Source organism: Lactuca virosa, chromosome 7, assembly GCF_052849685.1.
Source record: "Lactuca virosa cultivar CGN04683 chromosome 7, Lactuca_virosa_CGN04683_v6, whole genome shotgun sequence".
NCBI lineage: Eukaryota > Viridiplantae > Streptophyta > Magnoliopsida > Asterales > Asteraceae > Lactuca > Lactuca virosa.
This window is the reverse complement of record NC_136432.1, coordinates 277,140,590-277,161,234: the sequence shown is the minus strand read 5'-3', so window position 1 is coordinate 277,161,234 and position 20,645 is coordinate 277,140,590. Positions and strand designations below refer to the sequence as shown.

The 20,645-nt window shown below is 39.0% G+C and overlaps 1 protein-coding gene across 1 annotated transcript; it reads right to left on the bottom strand.

Annotated features, from left to right (window-relative positions):
- Positions 1-12,255: 12,255 nt before the first annotated feature.
- LOC145127773 (Late embryogenesis abundant (LEA) hydroxyproline-rich glycoprotein family) lies at positions 12,256-12,990 on the bottom strand. Its single transcript, XM_079062906.1, has one exon. The coding sequence runs from the start codon at positions 12,988-12,990 to the stop codon at positions 12,325-12,327; it is 666 nt and encodes a 221-aa protein (XP_078919032.1). The 3' UTR covers positions 12,256-12,324.
- Positions 12,991-20,645: the final 7,655 nt, after the last annotated feature.

Below are 20,645 nucleotides of genomic sequence, written 5' to 3'. Positions count from 1 at the left end.
CCTCTTGACCGTCCGTTGCTGCAGCTAACACATGCCCTACTATGCTCAAATAGGGTGTATCCTGGTCCTTGACCGTCTCAGTTCCCGCTGACAACCTGCTCATGCTATATCCTTACCTTGCGGCAGACATACTGCCCCAGATACTCCGATGAAAGATCGTAATCAAAGCCAACCCACAGGGCTCACCCCCAACCTCGGAAACCGAATATCTCAATACCACTCCTGTTTCCCACTGGAATAGAAATAGCACCGCTCAGGTCATAGAAAATGACATCTCCACTATCGGCCGGTCGCTCAGCCCAGACCGTATTCTCCCATAACGCACCATCCCTACTCATCCCTGAGTCTTGTGACTCCAACTAGCATCTCACCAACCATTCCTCGGAGCTAACTCGATTTCCCTTTCAAGGGATGCTTCACTAAAATTCGTTCATCATGGCCTTCTGGCCCCATACTCTTTCACATCTGATCTCAGACTGACCAATCACAACAGAATAACTGGCAGAGCCAATAACACTAACCGCCACGGGTCATGGTACTCGAACCATGTGGCCACCTCTCGATCTGCTATGAATCATGGTACCCGAACCATGTTTTCTCTTCTCAATTCGCTACCAATCATGGTACTCGAACCATGTCCTCTTTTCTCAATCCGTTACTAATCATGGTACTCGAACCATGTTCTCTCTTCTCAGTCTGCTATGAATCATGGTACTCGAACCACGACATCACTTCTCGATCTTCTACAAATCATGGTACTCGAACCATGAAATCACCTCTCGATCTGCTACAAATCATGGTACTCGAACCATGAAATCACCTCTCGATCTGCTACTTAAAATCTCCGGAATGTTCCCTGTATCGAGTATGGGTCCTCTGCTTTCAGTAGTACGGGCCCATACTACCTACCACATCTACCCATACTTTCCACACGGACCATCCCCGAGTTCCTAAGTAGCTGCTGAACCTTCTCGATCACCAATCCTATCACGTGTGTTCGCTCCTCTGCGAAATGCTCTACTCTTGTCAGCGTACTCATCTGACTAGGGTCACCCTTTCCTAGGCTCTTCCTAGGTTCTCACACTTCTCCGCCATCAGCTGCTGAAGAACTCCTTATGATGCCAGCCATCTACCTCCTGAATATCGTCATATTCACTTAGTAGGTGACTCCCATCATCAAGAGTTCTACAAAACATGAAGCAATCAGCATTCGGGCATCGAATAATTTCTACCAACATGTAAAACCACTCTAGGTTATTACCCACTTACTCTCCTCATACTCAAAGGATATCACCGAACTCAAGCAACTTTACCCCACGCGGGCATCTGACTACTCTCTCAGTAGACTCCTCAAATTCTCATCTAGGTATCTCTCCTAGATTACTCCTCTACTCAGATCCCTCTCTAAAAGGATTCCTGTTGGATACTTATACTCAGCACATACTCAAAGGCACATCACATATAACAGCAACTCCTAGGCTAAGGCATCACAAATCAGGCCACTCTAGTCCTAAAATATGAATACCTAGCCTATCTCTAGCATGCATAACATATCACATAATATCTTATAACACATAATGTAAGGGTATTTTGGGAAATCACCGTTCAGGCGCTGGCTGATCGTACACACTGCTTCCTTCTGCCTTTCTCAAATTCTTTTACTTCCTTAGAAAAATTGTTTATTTTGTGAAAAAAAAACTTCCTCAAACCTTCAGTTTGAGTTCAGATACGCCCGAAGGTGCATTCGAATCCCTCAAACCAAGGCTCTGATACCAACTTGTAACGACGTAAATTTCCAAAACAATTTTCCATTTTTAAATCGTACTTTGAATCATAAAACAATATCAAAACATAATGTATCCAATGTCATCATCACAAAACAATTCCCAGAATCTCAACATAATCTCTATGAGTGTGTACTGATCATGCCGGCGCCTTCCCTCGATCCTCACTAGTACCTGAAACACATAACACACAACACGGTAAGCATAAATGCTTAGTGAGTTCCCCAAAATACCACATACAACACATACGCCACTCGAGGCTATAGTACGACCCTCCGGTCGATGTGTCTCAGCGGAACCCTCCAGTCCCGTAGCTCGTTGGACCCTTCGGTCTGGTCTGTATCGTTGGACCCTTCGGTCCGGTCTGTATTGTTGGACCCTTCGGTCCGGTCTATATCGTTGGACCCTCCGGTCCGGTCTATACAACACATAGCATACATATAACACAATGCACATAATCTCATATATACACATAGCATACAAGACCCTCCAGTCTACACATAAATACCACTCTAGGTAATGTATAGTGAGAAGACTCACCTCAGGTATCTCGGATGATCTCTCACACGAATATACTGATCTAGCCCCCGCCTAATCACATACATAATATCCTCAAATAAATAATGGCTCTCAAAGGCTAGATTAAATCCTAATCTACAATCCCTCAGAAGGGTAAAAGACCGTTTTACCCCTCCTTGATCCAAAAGTCCAAATGTTGACCAAAACCCTAAAAGTCAACGAAAGTCAACGGTCAAACTTTGACCCGACTCGTCGAGTGCACATGGGCGACTCGGCGAGTCCATGCGTGTCCTTTGCGCCCCTGGTCCTCACTCGACTCGCTGAGTCAACCCTACACTCAACGGGTTATCACAGGTCGCGAATCGCGGGGCAACCCGACTCGACTCGTCGAGTCCCTTATGGACTCGGCGAGTTCCTCCCATGAAAACGCTCAAATGATCTTTTGGGGTCAGATTTGCTTCACCAACCAGTAGATCTATCCTTCTAACACTCGAAAGTCACGTAAAGGTTCAAACTTTACGTTCATGCAATGCTTATAAGACCAAAAATGGAGAAATAACCTTTAAAATGGGGTTCTACTCTCAAGGCTCACATGAAACCTCATAAAGCTGGAAACCTGGGACCTTTTGGACCTTTCAAGGTCCAGATCTATCATCTATACCCAAAGGGACCTCATATGCTTCACAATCTAACTCACAATTGTGCAAAGGAAACCCTAGATTCAAGGAATCTACCAAATACATGAAATGGGAAGGAACTTGTACCTCAAAATGTGAATCTCAGTGGGAACAACACAGATCCAAGCTCCACAATCGATCTAGCTTGGATTTTCCCACTCCTTCTTGCAAGATCACACCAAAGATGAAGAATTAGCCTCCAAATTGTTCTCTAAGCTCTCTTTGCTCTCTAGGGTTTTCACAGGGGAGTAGTGGCCGCAAATGACGGCCATAAGGGCCTTTAAATAGGGCTCAGGCCCTGAGATTTAGGGTTTCACTTTACAGCGCGGACTCGCCGAGTCCACTCATCGACTCGTCGAGTCCGGTCATTAATCCAGACAAGAACTCGCGATCCTACTCGGCGAGTCTGAGCGTCTACTCGCCGAGTCCCTCCATAAAACTCAAGATAAATAATTACAATAAGATACCTGGGAATCTGGATGTTACAGTATTACCTTCAAGTTCCATGGGCTCCTCCCATGGTCTTTAGTTGAAAAGCCATGGGCTCCCCCACATGGTCTTACATCCAAGTGTCATGGGCTCCTCCCATGGTCTTCCCTGCAAATATCACAAATATAGCTAGCATAACACTAAGCATAACTAACTATCATACCACATATCTCTACAACAACGAGTATACCACATATCACAGAATGGGCCGGCCTTGGTGACTTAGACCCATTGGTATGGTGAAGAGACTCACCTCTGTCTGATGAACCGAAAGCTGCTCTCCTTACAGTCTGTAACCACCCGTGCTGAACAATAATTTCATTACCCAAGGTTAGGACTGAACACAATCCATTTGAAGAACCTAAACCCCAAGTCCTTTCACAATGGCCCAAAAAGTCTTCCTTTGCTAATAGGCCCAAAGTCCATGTCCAAAATCATTAATGAGCTACATGGCCCAATAAAGCCCAACCATAGTATCCATGGCCCAAAACAGATAAGCTAACCCACTAACTCCAAAACGTAAACAGTCCCAATGACTAATTAAGGCCCAAAAGCTTACAAGCCCAAAACAAGTCCAAGCCCATTTGAGGTGCGTACACCTTACGTACCGCCCTGGTACGCGCAGCCTACTGAGTCCCTGAGATGTATGCGCGACGTACTCTAACTTACTCCCGACGTACAAACAAATTAAGCACTTTCTTCCATTAAGCGCTTAATATTCGATGTTCTAATGTCCAATATCAGATCTGAGTTCATTAAGACGTCCTAGGGCATAAAGTTGGCAACTTTATGCCCTTGCATGCTATATGAGACTTAAAAAACTTCACTCTTCACATTATGACTTCATATAAGGCTTCAAACTCATGCATGGAGTCTAGATACTCCCCAAGCTAGCACGTTTATGCATCTAGCATGTTCACAAGGCTCAGATCTAACCATTTCAGCCTATGGAGTTTCTCAACTCTCAAGAGGAGGTCTAAAACTAACAAAAAGGACCAACTAGAAAATCCTAGGTAGATTTAATGAATAAGACGATAAGATCAAAGTTTTATACCTCCAGAAGCTCTTCAAGGTGAACTAGATGCAGATTCTTGAAGCCTAATACCACTCCAAGCTTGCTTAGCAACTCCTTCTTCTTGAATGGACACTAAAATGTGCACAAATGCACTCCTTAAGATCAAAACACACTCTCTAATGATTTTAGGGTTTTCAGGGACGTTTGAAGGTGAAGGAGGCTGATTAGGGTGAAGCTCAAATGAGATAAGGATGCTTATATAGGTCTCAAGTCCGGAAATTAGGGTTTGAACATCCGTCATGTACGCCCCACGTACTCTTTGGTACGCCCAGCGTACGTGTTGGCCCTCCACGATCATCCATGCATAGTACGCTAAGCGTACTTAAGGGACTTATTATGGAACATTTAAAATTTCAAGGGCTTCGAAGGTAATACCTGATTTGGAGTGTTACAACTCTCTCCCACTTGGACTAGACTTCGTCCTCGAAGTACGTAGATGCAAACAGATCAGGGTAATGCTCCTACATCTCATCCTCTGGCTCCCATGTCCATTCGGAGCCCCTTCGGTGATACATGTGCAGCTTTACTAACTTCACTTCCTTGTTCCAAAGAATCTTGGTCTTCCTATCCAAAATTGCAACGGGCCTCTCAATGTAGTTCAAGCTCTCGTCCACCTGAATGCCGTCTAGAGAAACGACCGCGGCCTCGTATGTGACACACTTCCGAAGCTGAGACACATGGAAGGTGTTGTGTATTTGGCTAAGTTCATTCGGCAGATCCAAACGATAGGTCACCTTGCCCACCTGGGCCATAATCCTAAACGATCTAATATATCGGGGTCCCAACTTGCCTCTCTTCCGAAACCTGATGACTCCCTTCCATGGCGACACCTTTAGTAACACGAAGTCCCCCACCTGGAACTCAAGATCCGATCACTGCCGGTCATCATAGCCTTTCTGACGGCTCTGTGCAACTCGCAGCCGGTCGCGCACCTGCTGAATCAGCCTGGTAGTCTTGAGCACTACCTCAGCGCTCCCCATGCCCGGTGTCCAACCTCACCCCAACAAACCAGGGTCCTACATCTCCTACCATACAACATTTCAAACGGAGGTCGGTCAATACTGGCATGGTAACTGTTGTTGTATAAAAACTCTGCTAATGGGAGGTATGTATCCCAGCTCCCTCCAAATTCCAACACGCATGCCCGAAGCATATCCTCCAGTGTCTGGATCGTCCTCTCACTCTGGCCATCTGTCTGGGGGTGGTACGCCGTGCTGAAATGTAACTGACTGCCCAGCTCCTCATGGAACTTCTTCCAGAATCTAGATGTAAATCGAACATCTTTGTCCGAGACTACCGACACTGGCACCCCGTGTCTAGCCACCACCTCTTGCACATAAATATTCGCCAACTTCTCAGCGGATATACTCTAATAGATCGGAATAAAGTGGGCACTCTTCGTCAATCTGTCCACAATCACTCATATAGCGTCCACACCCCTCGCTGTCCTCGGTAGCTTCGTGATGAAGTCCATAGTAATCTCTTCCCACTTCCACATGGGAATGACCCTTCCTCCTCTCTGGGTGCCTAGGTATCCACCGTAATCCTTTCCTCGTTTGAACCTCACCCTTAATTTTAAGGCTATGTCGTAGCGGCTGAACCTTGCCATGCGGCCACTGCAGGTCAAGCACCGCTCTACGAACCAAGCGATCTCCCGCTTCATGCAGGGCCACCAGTAAATCGGTCTCAAGTCTCTATTCATTTTTATAGCCCCCGGGTGTATAGAGAACTTGGACTTGTAGGCCTCCTCCAATATCTTCTGTCTCACTCCTCCAGTTACCGGTACCCACACCCGACCACACTGTGTCATAAGACCTCTGCTATCCCGAATAAACAAGGGATACTAACCCCGAATCCGCTCTATCTTCCAGTTCTCATTCTTCACACCCTCGACCTGAGCCTCTTTGATCATATCCAACAATGAAGAGATCACCGTCATCCTCAAACAAACGTTCCCAATCGGGGAACCTGCCGTCTTGCGGCTCAAAGCATCGACCACCACGTTGGCCTTCCCTAGATGGTATAAGATCTCACAATCATAGTCTTTCAGCACATCCAACCACCTCCTATGTCACATGTTGAGTTTCTGCTGATCCATGAAATACTTCAGGCTCTTATGATCAGTATAAATAGTACATCGTACCCCCATACAAGTAGTGCCTCCAAATCTTGAGGGAAAACACCACTGCCCCCAATTCCAGGTCGTGGGTGGGGTAATTCGCCTCATGAGGCTTCAACTGCCTTGAGGTGTAAGCTATCACATGCCCCTCTACATCAGTACCGCTCCTAACCCTGAGATTGATGCATCATAGTACACTACCAAGTCATCCAACCCTCACGTAGTACTAGAATCGGAGCCTCACATAACCTCTATCTCAGGGTCTCAAAAGCCAACTGTTGATCCGAGCCCCATCAAAATGTCACATTCTTCTTGGTCAAGCGGGTTAAAGGCACGACGATCTTGGAGAAATTATGGATGAATCTCCGGTAATAGCCCGCTAAACCCAAGAAGCTTCGGATCTCGGATGTATTCTTCGGTACTTCCCAATTCATCACTGCCTCAACCTTGGCTGGATCCACCGAAATACCCTCCTGGTTGATGATGTGCCCCAAAAATTGCACCTCTCGCAGCCAGAAATCACACTTTGAGAACTTGGCCTAAAGCCTTTTCGCTCTCAGTGTCTCCAATACCTCCCTCAGATGCTGCTCCTTGGTCTTAGAATAAACCAGGATGTCATCAATAAAAACGATCACCGATCGATCCAACATTGGCCTACACACCCTGTTCATGAGATCCATGAATGCCGCTGGAGCATTGGTGATCCTGGATGGCATCACCACAAACTCATAGTGTCCATATCGAGTCCTGAAGGCTGTCTTCGATATATCCTCATCCTGAATCCTCATCTGATAGTACCCTGACCGAAGATCAATCTTGGAAAACCAAGATGCACCCTGCAGCTGATCGAACAACTCGTCTATCCTCGGGAGCGGATAACGGTTTTTCACCGTTAGCTTGTCCAACTCTCGATAATCAATACGCATCCTGGGTGACCCATCCTTCTTTTTCACGAACAGGATTGATGCTCCCCACAGGGAACTACTCGGACGAATAAACCCTCGGTCCAGTAGCTCCTGAAGTTGCGTAGATTGCTCCTGAATCTCGGGCAGAGCTAGTCGGTACGGTGCCTTGGCTATCGGAGCGGCACGTGACACCAAATCAATGCGAAACTCCACCCGCCTCTCCAGAGGCACCCTAGGTAACTCCTCGGGAAAGACATCCCGAAACTCATGTACGACCGGAACACTGCCCACATTCATTGTGGTCTCAACCCTCGTATCTGATATATATGCTAAAAATCACGAACAACCTTGATGAAGCAATCTCCTAGCCCTAGCGGCTGAATAGAGGGTTGGCCCCTGCGAGGCTCTTTCTCCATGTATAACCAATTCTCCCCCACTTGGGGTTCGAACCCTCACCAGCTGGCGCTCGCAATCAATCATGGCCCCATTGGCCCCCAACCAGTCCATCCCGACGATCACCTTCAGTCCTCGCAGCGGTATCGGAAAAAGATCAACGCGGAACCTCTCTCCAAGCACATTCAGGACACAGTCACGGTACACCCTCGCAACAATCACAATGCGGTCATCCACAATCTCAACCTCAAGCGGGGAACCCAAAGTCCCCGACACATCCCTAAACTTCTTGCTAAGTGCAAGAGATACAAACGACCGGGTAGCCCCCGAGTCGAATAGAACGTGAGCCGACATACCATTGACCAAAAAGGTTCATATACATAAGCATAATACACACATAAGCAATGCAAATAAATATAGAGGAGGAGAATAGAATACGTACCAGCTACAACGTTTGGCGCTGCCCGAGCCTCCTCGGTAGTCAACTGAAATACGCAGCTCTTCACCGCTGGAGCATCCGTCTTAGCAGGACATCCATCAGTAATCCTTATCGTGATGGGTGCAGGCGCCGCCACTGCTCCTCCCCCTCCCTGCAACCTCGGACAATCGGCCCGTTTGTGGTCAATCTAGTTGCAGTGAAAACAAATCAAGCCCTACTTGCGGCAATCCCTGCTCAAGTGACCCTGTTGGCCACATGCATAACATCCCGAGCCCGCGATCCGACAAGCCCCACTGTGCAGTTTACCTCACTTGGCACACCGGCCACGACCCTGCTGGTCCCTACTAGAAGAATATGAGGTCTTAGGCGTTTTAGCCTGACCTACTGTTGTTTGTGCCTACTCAGGCTTTCGCTTGGTGCGGGGGTCCAACTCCATTTCCCACTCAAGAGCCTTTTCCACCATCTCATGCAGGGTTTTGCACCCTGTAAAGCTCACAAACTCTCGAATATCATCCCTCAGCATGGAATGATACCTCGTCTGCCTCAAATTCTCGTCTGTATCATACTGTGGGATCAACAGTGCTCGTTCCCAAAACTTGGCGGTGATCTCCGCAGTCTCGGTGGTCTGATGAAGGTCATGAAACTCCCTCACAAGCTGTTGCATCTCAATAGGTGGTGCAAACTCCAAGTCAAACCGCCTAACAAACTCGGCCCATGTCATCTCAGCCACACCGGCTGCTCCCACCTGGCTAGTCACCTCTCCCCACCAATCCCGAGCCCGATCCCTCAACATACATGAAGCAAACCCCACCTTCGCCGCATTAGGGCATGAACTCATGCGTTGGGAGTTTTATATGTCCGCCACCCAGCGTCAGATAACAATGGGGGCCCTGGCCCTGAAAAACTTTGGCACCCCACACGCCTTGAACTCCCGGAACGAGGGAGTTCGGGCCCCGACCTGGCCCGCAACAATCTCGGCTCTGAATGCCCTGATCCTCTCCTCCATGATCTCCATTATACCCTCCTTGATTGTCCCAAAGATAACCGGGGTAGCGTCAAGGATGCCACTCGTAACCTCGGCAGCGATGAGCTCACGCAACCTCTTGTCGATGGGCTCAGTGCCATCACCCAACCCAGATCCAGATCCCGATCCTGATACCCCAGCTCCATGTCGTGTCACCACCATACTGTACCGCAATACCATAAAACATAATGATCAGGATGTCTATAGAGGGGATCCTCCCACACCGGTCCTCCTTAGAGCTTTTAGATCTAACATTGGTTCGGGTACAGGTCCTGTGCTTTAAGTAGTACGAGCCCAATACTACCTTCCACACCTACCTGTACCTTCCCCAAGGCTCTACCTGATAATTCTAATTCGTCCCAAAATAAATCATATCCCACAGACTACCGCATATCTCAAATCCTAGGCGATCCTAATATTTGCTCTACTCACATCAATCATACCAAATTACCAATCATAACAGGTTGCCTTTATGCATGCAAATTATACACATAAAATGATCAAATAGACTTTCGAATAAGAGATTCTACACTAGGACCACAACCAGACAAGGAACATGAAATAAGGCCAAATCAATCATTCTAAGGCTATAAGCTCCTAACCGTATACAATTTTTAAAGCATACACATAGCAAGATCCATACAATTATCATATCTCAGATATCAGTATAACATGACTAACATATTGGGGAACTACTTACTTGGCTCAGCCGATCACGCGAGTTGCACTCTCTTATTTTCCATTCTTTAAAAGTTTTAACTCTTATTTTTTATTTTTGAAAACAATTTTACCATTTCCTTAGTTTGAGTCTTGATACACCCGAGGGTGTGCCTGAATCCCTCAAACCAAGACTCTTATACCAACTTGCAACGACCCAAAATTTTCAAATAAATTTTTCATTTTTAATTAGCCAAACATTCCCATAAAATGTGAAGTAACATTAACCATTGTTTTCAAAATTCATAACATTAACATTTTATTCAAAACATCAGAGTGTCTCATCAAAACAAATGTCGGAGAGTGCACGCCGCACCATCAAGCCTTGCCCTTACCCTTAGGCTCGGATGTACCTGAAACAAATCATCAAACTGTAAGCTAATGCTTAGTGAGTTCCCCAGAGCATACCCCACACACAATCCACATAAACACATATCATATTAGCTATAAAGAGGTTAAGAGAGACTTCGTTTGCGACCTTTTTAAGTGTTTGGCTTCGTAACTCAAGGTTTGTACACTCTGTTAAGCCTTGTTATGAATGTTATACGCTCCCGAGGGGTTAAGGAATAATGTTTTATCGAATAGATTCATCACTTACCCTGATTAGGGTTTAGAATTTCCGAACACGTGAAAACTCTAAGTGATACTTTGTATTAAGATTGCGAGTAGTACAATAAGAATCACAATGGAAACCCTAATATACAAGGGTTAGATGAGTTGACCGGTTTGACTTGTTGACTTTGGTTGACTTTGACTTGACCAAAAATTGACGGTTGTCACATTCTTTCCTTTGTTTTGTTGATTACCACCACATCATCCTTTGTTGGAGTTGTTGGAATTGTTGTAACCACCTCTTCCTCGTCCTCGTCCTAGTCCTCGTGTTCCACCACCTCGATTATTATTATAATTGTTGTTCCGTTGTTTTGAACGATCTTCATTATTTTTCTTCTTTTCCCGTTCCAACCACTCTTCATGTGTTAACAAATAACTTCTTCTCCTCGGGTTCTTTATGAACCCCAATACGAATCTCATGAGCTTTTAATCTTCCGACCGCCTCTTCAAAAGTCATATCATCGAGATCTCCATGCATGTTGAAAAAAATTAGAAGGTACGGCTCGTAACAACTTTTTTAATATGTAGGATTCTTCAACGGTTTCACCAAGAGCACGAATATTGCTCGCAATACCTCCAAGTTTTGCAGAAAAATCGTTCACAGTCTCTGATTCACTCATGTTTATCATCTCAAATTCGGCTTTGAGAGTTTGAACTTTGGCTGTTTTGACTCGATCTGCTCCCAAGTACATCATCTTGAGTGTTTCCTAAGCTTCCTTTATCATTTGCTTCTCCACAATCGTCAATAGAACCTCCTCCGGAATTGTTTGGTAGATGGCAGCCATTGCCATCTTGTCTCTCTTTACACCCACCGAATTTTTGTGGGTTCTTCGGCTCTATGGCTTCTCACACCTCTTAAGCTTGCATATAAATCTTCATCTTAATCGACCATGTTGCGTAATTCTTCTTAGACAACATTGGGTATCGAAGAGTAACCAATCCTTCTTTGTTCGACATCGCACCAGATTCGCTTTGATACCAAATGTTGGTTTAAACTTCTTAAACAATGATGATTTACTCTCTTTAATTTGCTGTTATGAATCAGGAACAAAGCAGAAGAAAGCAAATAAAACAAGAATGAAAAGTGACAGCAAGAAAAAAAAACGTGCAGACAAAATAAGAAGAAGCAAGGAGAACTTTTCTGCTACTTTCTAAAAGCTTAACATTCAAAGAGAGTAATTAAACTTCTTAAATTAAGTAAACCACTAACTTTCCTTAATTAAATTAATGTATCTTAAATTCATTCTAAACATGGAGAGCGTCCAGATTATTCCTAACACATTCAAGACCTTACGCATTTGGCTTGTGGACCTCTCCGTCATACAAACATACAAATTGCATTTAGCATTCCATAACATAATGACTACGTATTCCAGGTGATAAAGGAAGGGAAAAAAAAAAGGGGGGGGGGGGGGAGGGGGGATAAACACTGTTTTATTCTTGTTAATCCAATACACCTTAATTAACTATGTAAATAACAAAACAGTTGTTGCATATAATTAAAAAGAAAATAGGAGGAGAACCAGAGAAAAGTTAAGTCAGAAGCTAACAAGCATGACACTTCACCAATTTCATATATCAACTCTGCACACCGGAGACCCAAGCAAAGGAACCTGGCCCACTACCCCTCTCTTCAATCCAACGAACACATCACATCCCACATGTACTCCTTTACGACCTGATATTATGTCTCCATACTTCAATCTCATTTGTCCCATTAAAACCAGCCGAAAGCTCACTGCCCCATAACCCTCATCAGTCTCTAACCCATTAACCACCTCCATTGATACCGGCACACTCCCACCACCCAATATCGGCGAAAAAGATACTGTGCTGTCCCTTTCATGGTACAGAGGTGGTAGCATTAGTGGCGCAGTGATTGCCTGATTTTTGTAGAAAAGAAAAGCGGCGAGGTGGTCGTAGTAAATGGAGACACGATTATTCGGGTTTCTGGTGACGATGGTGAACTGCATGGTAATGTAGATGTACGGAGTAGAGGAAATGTTGAGGGCAAAGATGGCGGCATCGATAACTGAAAATTTAGGCTTGTGGGGATGGTAAACTATCCATAGCACGCCTGCAGTTATGCCTGCAAGGAGAAGGATGACAACGATGAAGATGGAGATTGCACGGTGGGTACCTTGACGTGTGTAGCGAGAAGTATTATTGTGATTTCCGTCCTCTACTACTTGTTTCTCCTGGTTTCCCATCTTAGGCGGTGGTCTGTTTGATTCCATTCTACCCTCTTCTTCCCATATATTAAATTCAAGAGGTGGAGGTTAGTCGTGGCAAACGAATAAGAAGAAAAAACTGGAAAACGATAATACATGCGACAAGTGGAAAAGAAAAAGGATATACACCTATTTATTTTTAGTACGTTGTTTAAAACGGAGTGAGGAAGTGAAACTCAAATCACCCACGATAAAAAGCTTACGAATTTGTATAAACTTTTATTTTAACAAAAATGAATAATTATGATTTTTTTTTGTTAAAACTAATCATAAACATTTTTCTTTAGGTGTACATTGATAAACTATGAACTATAAGAACGCAACCCATCTTAACTAGTATTATATCAGCGGTGTCGGGTATACATTTTAACTAATTATAAATATATTTTTCTATCTTAAAAAAGAATCATTTGTCACGTGTCATATTCTACATTCATTTTCCTTCGACCATATTGTCTTTTTCGTGATTTCTGCCAACGATTTATTATCCTTCAAAAAGGTAATTAATACGTTTAATTCAATATATATATATATATATATATATATATATATATATATATATATATATATATTGAACCGGTAATATTCATTAATAATGAAATTCATCCCACTAGCAAGCAGCTAGCTAGGATGATAGCATACAGTGATTCAATTACAAAGAAGAGGGGATAAGTTCCAATCTATACAACCTATATCTCCTCTATGTTGAACCGAAACGTACGTTAACGACTTTACAGCAGCCACAATCCTCTCTGAATTCGCTTCACATTTTTTAAAAATTCTATCATCCCGAGCTTTCCACAAAGACCATATGGTCCCAAATAATATCACAGTTAGAAATTTCTTCTTTTTAGGGCAGTTACCCCAATTGGAAGCATAGTCAATGATGTTCAAACTGACTGGAACTCATACGCCGGAAGTCCACACCACTGAAGAATAGATTGTATTACTGTCTTCGCCATTGTGCATGAAGCAAGGATATGATCACCAGTTTCTTCTGCCGCTTTACATACACCACATATCGTTGATGTTATATCAACTCCTCTGTTGTTAAGTGTCACTGCTGAAGGAATTCGATTTTGCTTCGCTCTCCAGACAAAGCCCAAAACTTTTTCTACAAATAAGAAATTTCTATGAAATAGAGTTTGTTATATAAATTTGACTTTGAATTTCGCAATTAACCCTTACCCTTCATTCATTTAGGGGGTGTTTGGATAGGAAAAAAAGAGGTGCTTATTGCTTATTCCCACAATAAGCTAACTTTGAGTGTTTGGATAAAATCCAGCTTATTAAGCTAAATAAGCTAATTTTAATAAGCGTCTATTCCCATGCTTATTGCTTATTGCTTATTCCCACCACAAATAAGCTAATAAGCAATAAGCTAATAAGCTAATCCAAACACCCCTTAATTCCGCAATTAACCCTTACCCTTCATTCATTTAATTCCCATATATACAACGTTTTTATAATTAATAACCTAAACAATTCAAAATTAATTAAAATAATATACACAACTAAAATATATTTCTTTTAAAATAAGCTATTAATTTGAAAGAATAAACAAATAACTTTCAAATGCATATCAAAAACTATATATATTTATTTGATGGATCATACCCTACCATCATAAACCATTTAATTTGATTTCTTTAATTTTAGTAAGTGATAAGATATTTATCTTGAATTTTGAATTTTCGGTGATAAATAGTTTAATATGGTAATTTTTAAATACATTTTTAAAGAAACTATATTTTCAATAGGGATGTCAACAGGGGAAAAAATGGTGGTCATTGTATACCCAGCCCCTGTCTCAAAATTTCTCTGTTCCCTTGCCCCCAACCCTTCTTTCGAAATCTCTTGCCTTTCTATCCCCGCCTCGCCTCCGAATTCCGCTTATTACCCCGCCCTCGCCCCCGATTGATTTTAGGCTACCTTCTTTGGGCTAAAAGAAGTTATTTTTTAGGTAATAAATAATTATTTATAGCAGAATTTTGTATTTTACAAACAACTTACAAACGTGTTTTTTGCTGAATTTTGGAAGGTCAAAATCATTTTATTATTATTATTATTATTATTATTATTATTATTATTATTATTATTATTATTATATATAATTTATTAGTGGGGCCCCCATTGAGTTTCGAGATGTGACTGCCCACCCTCGCCTCGTCCCTGAAATTAAAATGGGGGTTTACCTTGCCCCACCCCTACCCCCACTCCCAATTTATTTAAACAAATACCCCCATACGGGACGAGGGCCCAACGGGAACGGGATCACACGAGACTTTTTGACATCCATAATTTTCAATACATATCAATTGCTAAATATTCAGTAATCATTAATACTTCAACCAAATTCATTAATAAGAATCACATATTATCAGGACATGCATCAATACCCATGTATCAAATTTTTAATGAAGATTTGAACATTTATATGATCTTTTTAAGATTTTAAATGAGATTTCATTCGAAATAATTGGAATCGTTATAATGCTATTAATGGGTATATATGTATTCAATTTACGCAAAGTTTCTCTCAGACCATCTCCAATCCACTCCCATTTTTTCCCCCAAAAATGGAGTAAAAAATGTGGTAAATAGTGTTTCATCTCCAACCCTACTCTATTTTTACCTCATTTTTATCCCCAAAAAGTATATTCCATTCTTATAACTTATATAAATTGTCAAACACACCCCTTCTATTAATTTGGTTTTAACAAATATATAATCTATATTTTTTTCATCACAATAATATTAAATAAATAAGGTTATATTTATAATACGTACTTATAAGCTTTTGTAAAATACGTTATTGTGTTTTAAAATTTCAGTATGTATTTAAATTTTAATATGAATTTGATAAACAAAAAACAAACTTTATATTATAATTAATTAATATAATTTAATATATAACACAATATAATAAGTATTAAATATTACATTTAAATAATAATTAGTAGATAAAAAAAAACCAGAAATGTATAAATATATAAAACGAGGGACTAAAACCGACAACTCAAAGTTTATCCCCATTTTGGGGGAAATGAATAGTATAACACCAAATATGGTGTTATACTATTCATTTCCCCCAAAATGGGGGAATAAATGGGATAGGGTTGGAGAGGAATGGGGGAAGAAATGGGGAAAAAAATGGAGAATGGGAGTGGGTTGGAGATGCTCTCATATACCTTCTCCAGAAAAAAAAAGAAAAAAAAAAGATCAAGCTTCCCATCACTTTGATTTGTCTTATACATGTATGCCCTTCTTTGTTAAATCTCAACTGTCCGACCACCGCATAGCGACTTTTACAACATTGATATATATATATATATATATATATATATATATATATATATATATATATATATATATATATATATATGTGTGTGTGTGTGTGTGTGTGTGAATTAATTAAAATATTTCAACCAATAAATTAGTAAAGGAATTCAGATATATATATATATATATATATATATATATATATATATATATATATATATATATATATATATATATATATATATATATATATATATATATATATATATATATATATATATATAGAGAGAGAGAGAGAGAGTTAGGTTCAAATGTTTCCAATAAGTATTGTGTGCATCTAAGGACCAATCAAAATTTAAGAATAATTTAATAGTTAATAAATAGTAAAAGGGTATGATAGTAATCTAACACTATTTAATTATAGCAGACATTTTAAAACATTTAATGTCTCATAAAAATAGGGAAATTAGTTTAAAAATCCTTTTACACGTCTTTTTCATCTCAGTAACCCTAACCCCTCGTCTTTTTCTTTCTTCGATCTGTAGACGACCTTCCTCCTCTCTATCCCGCTGCTAATTACTTTGCCGGATACCAACGACGCCTACGTGTGATACCTTCATCCACCAATGTTGCCCACCTCCAGTGCATCTCTCAACTATCACCGATGCCATCTTCCATCTTCATTCAGGCCGTCTATTATCACCAATGCAGACTCAGGTGACTTTCTAAATTATCTTTTGTTTTTAGTTTAGTATTTGAAGGTTATTGATTTTCGTATTTAGGGGTTGCATTGTTATTTGATTACGTATGATGTATTTTTGCTCAATTTCTTATGCAAATTTACTTTAGCAATTCTTGTTTGATAAATCATTATTTTTTTTTTCGATTGTGCAAATTTTGTAAATCGGATTCAATTGACAATTGTTTACTATGTTAAAGCCCCACTAATTTGGAATTAATGAATTTGATTTTTGTTTTGATGGTTTGTTTTTATGGGTGTAAGTTATCTGTGTCATATGTGTTTTCAATATGTGTTGCCTACAATTGTTATTATCGATTCTGATTGTCAAACATTTGATTATATAAATTAAAATTGAAGTGGGTGAAATATAGCAAGAACTTAAGGGTTATACAATCTGATGAAGAATGTTTGAGAGGTTAGTTAGCAATGCTTATTACTATTATTCAAGTTATTTTTTGCTGTTATATGTGTTCTTTTTTTTATTGATGTAATTATAGTGTATTTTTTCATATAACTCCAAAAAGAAATGATATAAACCGAGTTCACCCATTGCTAACATATGTGCAAAACGACATATTTTTCAAAGTTTATTACTATTTTGTATTCATGAATGTTTTATAGGTTAACAATGTTTATTACTATCATATATGTTTTTCACATAATGCTCTTATTATTTTCACAGGTCATGAACAAAAGATAAAAGCTACTTATTCTCATGACAGTCATTCTGACAGAATTTGATTTCATGACAATTATTCTGTCAGAATGTATAAAATGATTCTTAGCAATAATATTCTTATAGAATAGATTAGTATTTTTGTAAGATTTTGTTGTTTTTTCCCTTTTTTTAACCATTCTTAGTTTTGATCTTTAAGAGTTTATTCTATATATTCTACGAGAATGTATTCTATGTATTCTGCAAGAATGTATTCTATGTATTCTACTAGAATGCATTATATATATATTCTGCCAGAATGTATTCTATGTATTCTGTCATAATATATAAATTGATAGGAATTGCAAGTAACATGCTTTTAACCATTCTTAGTTTTTTGTTGCATTTGTGATAGGAGCAGTCAGAAGAATGGCTTGAAGACCTGATAAGAATGACTTGAAGAATGAATCAAAGATTGATCACACTCACAGTTTAAGAATGTTGTTATTTTTTAAGAATTACACTTGTATTTGTTCATTAATTGTATATTTAAGAATGCTGATTTTTTATGATATTCTTTTAGAATATGTATAATTATATTAAAATGTATAAGGCTATTAGTATGTAAGAATATGTATGAATTTGTATTTAAGTTCAAATGTATATGAAAATATTAAAATGTTGTTATTCTTCAACCGGAAGTTCAAGAATTATGTTATTCTTCATTAATATTCTAATAGAATAAAACTCTGAAAGAACATCATTCTTACAAAAAAAAAACATTATGACGGAATAAAATCGGTTATGTTTACAAATTACGTTAGAATTAAAATTGAATTAATTAAAAAAATTCAGATTTTTTAAATTAGGAGAATTAATTATCCCTAAAAATCCGAAAATTTCTTTATATAAATGTAGTTAATTGTCCAAAATACCATTTTGCTAAAGTTTTTGTGATTATACGGTACATGTTATCTCATTGTAATATCATACACTCTCAAATCATGTCTATTGTTTAATTTCATCTGTTGGTCCAGATCTGTGCATTCTGGCACACAATAGTTAATAAAAACAAAATAACCTAAGCATATATATATATATATATATATATATATATATATATATATATATATATATATATATATAAGGTTAGGTTATAATGTGGGTGACATATATTGTGTGGTCGTAAAGACGATTATGGACCAATGGATGAAAAAAATGAATGAATATGATACGAGGGTCTATGATATTACAATGGAATAACATGTACCATATAATCATACAAGTTTCATCATAAGGGTATTTTAGTCAATTAAACGAGATTTATAAAAGGAAAAATTCTGATTTTAAGGGATAATTAATTATTTTAATTTTAAAAATCTGATTTTTTTTAACTTAAATTTCTTAATTTCGGATATTCTAATAGAATATATTTTGTTTATGAGTATGATGTGCATTCTTAAAGAATAAGCTTATGAATATGAAATCAAAATTTCCTTATTAAAAAAATCCATTATTGGTATAATGTAATAGACAAACATTCTTTAAACTAATAACATATCAAATAATTACATTCTATGAACAAGTCTACATTAAAAGAGTGAAAACTCATAAAAAGATTAACGATTTCTATTATGCATTCTTGAAGAATGAAATACGAAAAACATTCCTAAAGTAACATATGTAAACATAAACAAGATACATTGACATTCAAATGACATTCTTGAATAATAATGTCATTCTTAAACTATATATGATGTAAAAAGTATTACAATTTGGTCTATTCTAAAAGAATATGTCGTTACATTCTTGAAGAATATACTGACGCACTAATACATTCTGAAAAGAATATGTTAATGATGCAGTCTCAATCTTCATCACCCGTTATTCCAAACTTGCAAATTCATTCCATCGGTGAAACCATTCTCACACAACACCCTATTCCAAAATTGAAATTCCCATTCAAAATAAACAAATGATAATTTTATTGTGGATTTTCAACTAAAAAAATGAATGAATTATCAATTTTCAGAATATCAAAATACTATGACCAATCGTCCAATTGATCAAAACCATTTCAAAAATCAAAGTAAAATTGATAAACATCACCCGAAGCCATGGATTCAAAAACTGTTATATAATGAATATTTAAAAAGAAACTCATAAATATCTCCACAAATGATATATGCTACAGGAATAAGTTTTTGTCATAATTATTTTATATAAAAAAACAATCAAATTATTGAAAAAGAGAACCTGCTATTGAAGTAAAATAGATATAGCATACGATTCAAGAATAAATATTGGTTTTAAAACTATGGTCAAATTTTGACCTTTAAATCTCAAAATGGCCCACAATCTCAAAATGGATAAAAAGTTTTGCCTTGTTAAATTGTTCAAAACCAAAAAATCAACTCTTAATACAAAAATAATCAAACGGGCTAGTATGATTTAGCCTTTAAAAGTAAACTAATCAAATTTATTTGAATATTATAAAAAATTACGTCAGTTTACAAATTTAACCAAAAAAATTAAAATTGATGAAAACCCTAGATAATTTTAAATCCTACCAACACATCAAATTGAGTTCCAAAAAGAAGAAACTTTAGATCTAGTTGTTAATGGAAAAGAAAAATCATAAATTAAAGACAATTGCAAAAAAAAAAGAAAAAAAAGGAATTACCTATTTAGAAGAAGACGAAGAAATGAACGTCATAGAAACTTGAGTGTCGATTGGATTGAACGACATGTGATTTCACCCTCTTTTTCCTTACATTGCATCGATTGGATTGAACAGTCGTGTATGTGAAATAGATATTGCGTATGAACAAGATGAAAGAAATCGTTTGAAAGTGATTGGAATTAGGTGGAGGCAAGGAAGAATCCAATATTTTGGCATGGTTCTTGCTGATGCTAGTCGATGCATCGTGAATGAGGAAAGTGGAAGTCGTGAAGTGTAGTGTAGGTTACGCTCGTCCGATT

Bases quoted from the DNA above. Each gene is read 5' to 3' on its own strand.
- LOC145127773 (XM_079062906.1), bottom strand. From the start codon at position 12,990: ATGGAATCAAACAGACCACCGCCTAAGATGGGAAACCAGGAGAAACAA.